This window comes from Podarcis cretensis, assembly GCF_951804945.1.
Source record: "Podarcis cretensis genome assembly, chromosome: 2".
Lineage (NCBI taxonomy): Eukaryota > Metazoa > Chordata > Lepidosauria > Squamata > Lacertidae > Podarcis > Podarcis cretensis.
This window is the reverse complement of record NC_137171.1, coordinates 126,015,526-126,025,573: the sequence shown is the minus strand read 5'-3', so window position 1 is coordinate 126,025,573 and position 10,048 is coordinate 126,015,526. Positions and strand designations below refer to the sequence as shown.

At 44.1% G+C, this 10,048-nt stretch overlaps 1 protein-coding gene across 1 annotated transcript; it reads left to right on the top strand.

The window, feature by feature from the left end:
* Positions 1-3,496: 3,496 nt before the first annotated feature.
* Positions 3,497-8,284, top strand: LOC307208652 (vomeronasal type-2 receptor 26-like; the record flags this gene model as incomplete). Its single annotated transcript, XM_079963487.1, has 4 exons — positions 3,497-3,802; positions 3,902-4,711; positions 6,551-6,677; positions 7,386-8,284. Coding segments are annotated over 4 exons (2,142 nt in total), but the record flags the coding sequence as incomplete, so codon positions are not given.
* Between the last annotated feature and the right edge of the window lie 1,764 nt (positions 8,285-10,048).

Sequence of the window (10,048 nt, the reverse complement as noted above, 5' to 3'; positions counted from 1 at the left end):
ACTGGTGTCTTTGTGATATATGGTTTATTTACACATATGTACAACCTGACCCTGCCATAGAGGGGTTCACAGCTCTGACTCTCTCGCTTCCTCGCTTCCTTACTTGGCCTCTCGCTCAGAGACCCACCCTTTGTTTCTCTTAATGGCACCTTGCCCATGCTATCACCTCACCAGGAAGCTAGCCTGGCTATTAGAAGGGAGCCCAGTCGTTCAGCTGGGCTCAATGAATTCATAACAGTATTAACAACTGAAAATCATTATCTAGCAGAGTGCATTCCAATTGCTTAACAACTTCCAGAAAAGCCATTAAGTGGTTTGCCAAGACCCCCTTGTTGTTGTTTGTTGTTTAGTCATTTAGTCGTGTCCGACTCTTCGTGACCCCATGGACCAGAGCACGCCAGGCACTCCTGTCTTCCACTGCCTCCCACAGTTTGGTCAAACTCATGTGGTAGCTTCGAGACCCCCTTAGCCCCTTTCAATTGGTCCAGAGTGGCGGAGGGAGTTTGGGAACATTTTACCCTAGGCAAATCCTCTATACTCCTTGTTGACTTGTGAGGTAATCCGATTATAAATTTAGTTTCAAACTGTCACTATTTAGGAAAGCTAGTTGGAGCTTCCACAAACGCCTGTTATGGGGCTTTGCCTCAGGAAAAAAACCACAAAAATACTTTGAATCCTCACATGACAAAACTCCTGAGGTAATTTGTATTTATTCAATTATTTTAATGTGGCCCCCTAGAAGAAGGAACAACCCTTCCCTGACTCTTCAGACCTTGCATGGAAAGAGGGCAGCATTTCTCCACAGAGAGACCATTTGGACATGACCTTTCAGCTCCCTCAGGAAAAAAGAGCGGGAAACTCCTCAGATAGAGGGAGACTCCCATGTCTCTGCCCAGATGGTTCATATATCCCTGCTTGTTCTGAGGAGAAAAGTTTAACCTTTTCTCCACAGAAGCATCCAAATCCATGGCACCACTCCTTGGCCTAAACACCCAACATTTCAGGTCTGAAAAACGAGGAAGAAAGACTGTGTCAAATGTAGAGGGTTATTCACCACAGACTAGTCAATCTCCCAAACTTTTGATTAACACCATTTCCAGCAGCTGACAGACTCTGCATCAGATACAGCATCAGCCACCAAGGCAGGAAACTAGTAACCAACTTAAATGGGGCTTTTTTTTCCAGCTGGAGCTTGCCGGAACAGAGTGGGTGCCATTGCTATTATAAGAGAAACAGTGATGCGTTCGTGGTGAGTTCCGGCACCTCTTTTTCTAGAAAAAGAGCACTGAACTTTACCCTGATGGGAAGGGAGAGAATCCACTCAGCCAGCCAAACAGTATGGAAGGCTTGTGGGAAAGCACTGCAAGAGGGTATTGTGTGTGTCAGACTGCATTCGCACGGTATCCTTAAAGGGCCATTTAAATAACGTCCCCCCATCCCATGTAAATAAGGCAGTCCCGGGTGGAGGAGGCTGAGGTTGGTGTGGCAGTGCCCCAGTTGTGCTACTGGACAAGCCTCCATTGGTCATTTGGACTGATCCAGGTGTAGGGCTTTTCTAAAGCTCTTGTCCGCAAAGTTCAGGCCAAACTCAAACACCTGACTGATGACAAACTTGGACATCTTCATGCCCAAGTGCTATATTATTATTCTAAGGCCTGATCTGAATATGAAGGAGCACAAGATGACAAAACACTAAAGATGGCATCTGATCTTTATCAGAGCTGAACTCTAATAAAGAGGTCGAAGCAACATCTTGCAGGAATGAACTCTCTTGTTCAGGTGTGGGAATGACACGGAGCATCTCCTTCAAGTTATGAAAAATAAGATTCCGACTTTTATTTTATTTTATTTCTGTACAGAAATGACCAGGAGAGATTTCTTCCCAAATTCTCTGGCCCCATTCTAATGCATTCCATACCATTTTATACATTGATAAACCACATTCCACAAATTACATTAAGTTTAAATTTTCTATCCAATCCAAATACTGGGTTTCCCTCACTCCATTTTCCTTATAAGGAACTAACCCATGTGATTGCTCTAAAGTTACCACAGTGGAAAGCATGCGTACTGACTACCAGTTTAAGCAAAGGAGCTTCCTCATGATCTGCTAAAATTTAATTGCAGGATCAGATTTCACCTTCAGTTACCAACCACATCCTTCTGAGCATGCTCGGTAAGTCACAAGCTTATATGGTATGATTCTCTACTACAGACTCTCCTTCATTTGAGGTTTTAAAGAAAAGGTTGGATGGCCACAGTCCATTTGTCCACTGGCTGTATGGACCGACCCATTTGTAGGGCTCTTCAAATCCTATTGTCACAAAAGTTCAGGCCAAACTCTCTCACAAACACAAACACATGGCTGATGTCAGACGGAAAGTTGCATTTGCTATCCCTCACAAAAATATTTTTCTCCAGCTCTGTCCCTTCCCCTCAAACCTCAAGGATGTCACAGAGATGAGCTTTCTCCCTATTGTAATTACGGAAATCATGGTGATTTTCTATAGCCGGAGCCCAAGAGATTTATGGATGTTGCCGAGGCATCGGAATCAAGGCCAACATGAGGTTACTCGTTGCATCGTTCCTGGGGGAATAATATCTCTGTCGGAGACAGAGTGAGTCAAGATTTAGAGCAGGTGTAATTGGGGGAGATGTGTGTGTGATCTTTAAAAACTCTGAAGTCATCAGTCACCACTAGCTCCATGGGTGATGACACTGCAGCTTTGGTCTTGCATGAGATTCCCCTTGCATAAGCTCACAGGAAGAAGAAGAAGAAGAATTTGGATTTGATATCCCGCTTTATCACTACCCTAAGGAGTCTCAAAGCGGCTAACATTCTCCTTTCCCTTCCTCCCCCACAACAAACACTCTGTGAGGTGAGTGGGGCTGAGGGACTTCAGAGAAGTGTGACTGGCTGAAGATCACCCAGCGGCTGCATGTGGAGGAGCGGAGACGCGAACCCGGTTCACCAGATTACGAGACTACCGCTCTTAACCACTACACCACACTGGCTCTCAGGAGAGGTGCAGGAGCTACTGCCAGAATGGTATCCCTGCTGCTACTTCTACTGGTCCTATTGATGCCTCACGGAGTCTTTGGAAACCCCAAGGCAAAATGCCCCCTGAATCTGATCAGGGAAGAAAAGGGAGCGCAGAATTACTTCCGGCCTGGAGACTTCCTTGTTAGTGGGGTCATCTCTCCAAAACAATTTTTCGATCAACTTCCATATGTCTTTACCCAGCCCCCATTAACTAGGTTTGATGAGTAAGTAACTGTATTCTGGTGTCTCTTATGCTTCTTTACACACACTTACAAACACACACAGAGAGAGAGAGAAAGAGAGAGACAGAATTCTGAAGCAGGAAATGGATTTTCTCCTTGAAACAAGGATATGTTTCTTCCCACATCAAACATACAGGCTGTTCTTTGGTGATCATATCATAATTATTTTCATTAAATGGTGAAGAGCAGTTTCGCATTGTTTTATTAATCTGTTTATTGCAGTGTGTCAGATAGACGCTACTGGCACATCTTGTCTTTCCTGTTCACCATCCAAGAGATCAACAGAGACCCCAGGATCTTACCCAACATCACCCTGGGCTACAACCTCTATGAGAACTTTTTCGATGCAAGGATGACTTCCGATGTCATGCTAGACCTGCTTTCCGGTGGGGAAAGCAACATCCCAAACTATACCTGTGGAAAAGGGAATAATAACCTGCTGGGTGTGCTTGAAGGGGCCAATTCTGTAATCTCAAAACAGATTTCGACCATGTCAGGCATCTACAAAATCCCACAGGTATGAAGGACAGAATGAAATCCAACTTTTTATCCAGGGGAGTCAAGATTTTTATCTTGAAACCAAAACAAATCACTACTCTCTCCCTTCCCTCACTAGATCAGTTATGGCTTGAATGCTCAGGCTATGGATGATAAATCCCAGTTCCCTTTTGTCTACCGGATGCTCCCCAAAGAAGATACTCAGTCCCAGGGGATTATCAAGCTGCTCCTGCATTTTGGATGGATATGGGTTGGCCTCTTTGCTCCAGACAATGAGAATGGAGAAAGGTTTGTGGGTGCCCTGACATCTCAGATGATCCTCTGTGGAATCTGTGTCGCCTTCACACATAGGCTATCAGAAAGCAATCCATATCGATCACTTGTGCCAAATGTGCCAGTTATGATATGGAGACAAGTCAATGTATTTCTTTACTATGAGAACACTTACACGGGATGGCTACCAATCATGGCACTACAAAATATAATCATGGGAGGAGCTGGGGCAAGAGTTTGGATCACAACAGATTTTCAGGACATCAACATGAATTTGCATTCAGCTCCAAAGGATTTTGAGAACATCCATGGTTCCCTCTCGTTTGTAATGAACACCAAAAAACTGACCAAACGTGATTACTATGCACCATCTTCATATCTTCTTTATTGGTTTTGGAGAAAAGCATTTTATTGCTTATATTCGAAGCATACCTTGTCTGTGAAAGGTCGGACAAAATGCACCGAGAAGGAGAAGCTGGAGACTCTGCCCAGGGAGGAGCTGGAGAGATCCCTCTCCCAAGACAGCTACACCACTTACTTCCATGTCCAAGCCGTGGCGCATGCTTTACGTGCTGCATGTTCATCGAGATCGAAACAGATGCCGAGGATGAGTGGGACAGACAGTTTGGGGTGTCAAAGTCTACAGCCATGGCAGGTATTTCCTTTCGCCTTTTTGCCAACTTCAATCCATCTTCCCGACTGTGAAATAAGATCTAGTTAGTAGCAGGACGAAGAATTTGTCCTTTTTTGACGCAGATCCAATTGATGAGGTTCTTGTGCAGATCAATATTTCTGCCCACCATAGGGATTTCATAAGAAGACCCTCTCATTTTCCTATGGTTACTCCTTAGTGCTCTGAGAGGAGTCATCTTAGCTGAAGTTGGTGTGTCCTCATCTCCTCCTCTGTCTCTGCTGGCCTTCAGTGAGCAGCTGCAACACGGATAGAGCAGGAACACAAGCCTTCTGGTCACACAGGTCTTCCCCACGATGCTGAGATGTACACTCATTGACCTTTTTCTATTTCAATCTTTATTTACTGCCCTTTGTTCTCTCTCTCTCTCTCTCTCTCTCTCTCTCTCTGTGTGTGTGTGTGTGTGTGTGTGTGTGTGAGCACTGGTTGGTTTATAATATATCAACAGAACGCAATTATCGATTACGATTACGATATCTTTTATTAAAAGTGCCGAAAGTTTCAAAACAATACCAACCGTGTATAGGATAAAACAGAAGAAAAAAAGAATAGCCATAGCAGGGACCTTTTCCATGTACTGAAAATGCTTATTGGAACAAAGATATTAAATAACAGGAACTTTCTAACTTTGTGTCCATGTGCAGAAATTAGCACCAGGTGTGTAACAAAGCAGCAATTGTCACAATTGGCACTGTTACTGTTCTTCTCCAATATGTTGTTTCCACTAAGATGTACACTGCGATGGAATGACTGGCTCTCAAATTGCTGCTAAAAATTCAGTAACAAATCACCCCATATGTTCATTAGCATAAGCCAGGCATAGATAAACTCGGCCCTCCAGATGTTTTGGAACTACAGTTCCCATCATCCCTGACCACTGGTCCTGTTAGCTAGGGGTGATGGGAGCTGTAGTCCCAAAATATCTGGAGGACCGAGTTTGCCTATCCCTGACAAAAGAGTTGATTCTGTATTCATCGCTCTTGTGCCCAAGAGCTCTAACAGCTCTGGCCAGTTGGTCATTAATGCCCAGACTGCCTGGGGCAACCCAATCAAATGGGTGGGTACAAATATCATCATCATCATCATCTAGGTCAGTGGTTCCCACTGGGGGTCCATGTAACCCACCCAGGGGGTCTTCAGCACTATTCACATAACAAAAACACTCTGCCTGCCTGTGACTCCCAGCAACTTTCATTCCAGCTTCACCCCTTCTTAAGAGCAACCCAATTTTCTAATACCTCCATGGGTGGAATGCATTTGGATGAGAATGGGGAGCTGCCAGGCAACTATGACCTTGTGAACTGGGTGGTGTTTCCCAACGAGTCTCGTGCCAGAGTGAAAGTTGGGAGTATACAGAGAGAGACATCCATTGACACAAAGTTCTCTATCAACTCGGATGCTATTTTGTGGCCCCAGAGGTTTAACCAGGTGGGGGAAGCTTTTTCTGTATGGCATCTGTTGATATACATTAATTTGTGGAATAATTCACACAGGGCTTGGACTGCAGTCCTTTGCCCAGTGCAGGGGTGGGAGCTGACATCCAAGGGTGTCCCCCTCATACCTTGAGCCCCATATCCATGAAATGGACATGGAATATCCACATTCCATTTTGATATCTGGAAATTTGGGTTTGACAGTGACACCAAGCAAGGAAACACACCAAATAGGTTTTTGAGGAACATGCCAGAAGTCCTGGCAGGGCTAGTGGTCCATGAGATGCTGTTGGGCCCATTCCAGACTCTATCAACCAATTCCATAGACAGAAATTGTCCCCTTTATACACCTTCCTCTCTTTGTGCTTAGACTGTGCCTTGCTCCAGATGCACCGAAAACTGTCACCCTGGATATTTCAAGGTGATCAAAGAAGGGGAGCCAGTTTGCTGCTATGTTTGTTCTCCATGTGCGGAAGGGACCATCTCCATCCAGGAAGGTGGGTGACTCCAAGGGAGAGGCCATTTCTTGGGGGAATAAAAAGAGGGCGAAGATTCACTCAGATACATTTTCTGTTGAGATCTGAGAGAAATTTCTTAACAATTATCTAGACATACAAAATCTGAATCTAGACATACAAAAAAAAGTTTCAAGAAAATGTGTTGTAAACATCATAAGGGGAAATCACTCTACAGTGTCATCTGGTGCCACAGTGTTATAACACATTTTAAATGCTTTTTTAAAAAACCCCACTGTATCTGAGTCCCCTTCAGAGTTTGTAATCATCTCCCGCAAAACAAAACACCTTAACTGCCAAAGGTGAAGGTAAGAAATGTGTCTTCAACCAGGCAAAGAGAGTGGGAGAATGAAGACAGCAGAGACACCTCTGGAGGGAGGTCATTGCCTCTCAGCTTTACCTACATTCCAAGTGGATGAAAAGTGATAAAAATCTTGTGTGTCAACTCTCTGTCCTTGGAGGAAAGGAGGGGCGCAACAGTGAAAATTAAATAAGTACACAGATAAAACTAAATAAGTACACAGATAAAACTAAATAAGTACACAGATAAAACTAAATAAGTACACAGATAAAACATTGTTATTTCCTGAACTCCAGAACATCAGCACCCCCCTCCCCCCAAAAAAGTATTAGAGGCTACATGGTTATGGATGCAAGGAATACTAAAGCCACTCTTTTTCTCATTCTCAGATGCAACACACTGCACCAAATGTCCAGAAGATCAGTACCCAAACAAGGACCAAGATCAATGTCTTCCCAAGATTATCAACTTCCTAGACTACGAAGAAAATTGGGGGATCCTCTTGGCTTCCCTAGCCCTCTTCCTGTCATTAGCTGCAGGTTTTGTGTTGGCAATCTTCATTAAATTCCTAGAAACTCCAATAGTCAAAGCCAACAACAGGGACCTCTCCTGCATCCTCCTCATCTCCCTCCTGCTCTGCTTTTTGTCCTCCTTCCTCTTCATTGGATGGCCAAGGAAAGTGACTTGCCTTCTCCGACAGACAACATTCAGCATCATCTTCTCAGTTGCTGTCTCTTCTGTCTTGGCAAAAACCATCACTGTGGTGCTGGCTTTCCTGGCCACCAAGCCTGGGAACAGGGTGAGGAGATGGCTGGGCAAGAGTCTGGCCAACTCCATTGTCATTTCCTGCTCCAGTGTGCAAGTTGTCATCTGCACCACCTGGCTGGGACTTTCTCCTCCATTCCCAGACTCTGACATGCACTCCCAGCCTGGAGAGATCATCTTGCAATGCAATGAAGGGTCTGTTGCCATGTTTTACTCTGCCCTCGGCTACATGGGTCTCCTGTCTGCCATCTGCTTCACGGTGGCTTTCCAAGCCAGGAAGCTGCCTGGGGCCTTCAATGAAGCCAAGCTGATTACTTTCAGCATGCTGGTCTTCTGCAGTGTTTGGGTGTCCTTTGTGCCCACCTACCTGAGCACCAAGGGGAAATACATGGTAGCTGTGCAGGTCTTCTCCATCTTGGCCTCCAGTGCTGGGCTCCTAGGCTGCATCTTCATTCCCAAGTGCTACATTATTTTACTGAGGCCTGATCTGAACACGAAGGAGCATCTGACAACAAAACACTAAACATCAGATCTGTAATAGGGCGGAACTCTAATACAGCGGTACCTTGGTTCTCAAACGCCTTAGTACTCAAACAACTTGGAACCCAAACACTACAAACCTGAAGTAAATGTTCCGGTTTGCGAAATTTTTGGGAAGCTAAATGTGCTCCGTTTTGAGTCTTACGCTTCCGATTTGAGTACCACACTTCTGTTTTGGGTGCCACAGTTCCGTTTTGAGCATTATGCTGAGGTCTGTCTGTTTTTGTTATTTATTTTGCGTTTTTGTTTTTTCAGCTCCATTTTGTTTTTGCGACTGTGTGGAACCCAGTTCAGCTATTGATTGATTGATTGATTGATTGTGTGACCGCAGTATATTGTTTATTGCTTTCATTTTATGGTCTTGTTAGATAGTGAAATTCATGTTAAATTGCTGTTTTAGGGGTTGTTTTTAAAAGTCTGGAAGGAATTAATCCATTTTGCATTACTTCCTATGGGAAAGCGTGCCTTGGTTTTGGAACGCTTTGGTTTTGGAACAGACTGGATTAAGTTTGAGAACCAAGGTACCACTGCAAAGAGTTTGAAGCAGCCCCGTGCAGAACTGAACTCTCTTGTTTAGGTGTGGGAGCGAAATGGAGCATTTCCTTCTCCTGTCACCCTCTGAACCATATATTTAATTGGACTTAATCTAGGGCTAGATCCAGGGGGGTATGCCCCAAATTGGCCAGGGTTTGGTGGAGAAGGAGCTGTGTGCTACTTCTTAGTAGTAAGTAAAATACTTACTAAAATACTTACTAATTAATACTTTGTACAGCAGAATCTGGACCAGAACCATGGCTTCCTGTTGGGACAAAAAACATCTGGATGGGATCCATTCCACAATTCTGTGAAATATATTTGTGTTAATTTTTTTATTAGGGATCAGATCTCCCTCCACCTCTGGAAAATGATCTGTTTTGCCATCAGAGTGACAATATTAAGGAGAAATGTTTGTGGTGTTCGTAAGTTAGGTTCCTCAGGGAATCAAACTCTACCCTGGCAGAATTCCTGGTTTCAATAATTATTTTAACTTTGTAATGCATTTTATTGTGTTTTAAGTTTTTGTTTCTTGTAACGACTTCAGCTACACAAATAAATACTAATCATATTTGGATGGGATCCAAGGCTCGTGGCTTTCTATTTTGCTTCTTTTTCCACAGCACAATATTACTTTTTTCAAACTTCCATATGTCATATAGAGTCTGAAATTGTTTGTCCTTCTTTTGGTTTAAATTCAAAGCATCGTCCATCAATTTCAGCAGGCGGTGCTGAGTTGTAGTGTTTCTCCAAGGAGTTCAGGTAAAGGGCCCATGACAGTTAAGTCCAGTTGCAAACAACTCTGTGGTTGCAGTGCTCATCTCTCTTTATTGGCCAAGGGAGCCAGCGTAGATCTTCCGGGTCATGTGGCCAGCATGACTAAGCTGCTTCTGGAGAACCAGAGCAGCGCACGGAAATGCCGTTTACCTTCCCGCCAGAGCGGTACCTACCATATTTTTCGCTCTATAAGACGCACCAGACCACAAGACGCACCTAGTTTTTGGAGGAGGAAAACAAGAAAAAAAAAATCTGAATCTCAGAAGCCAGAACAGCAAGAGGGATCGCTGCGCAGTGAAAGCAGCAATCCCTCTTGCTGTTCTGGCTTCTGTGATAGTTGCGCAGCCTGCATTCGCTCCATAAGACGCACACACATTTCCCCTTACTTTTTAGGAGGGAAAAAGTGAGTCTTATAGAGCAATAAATACGGTATTTA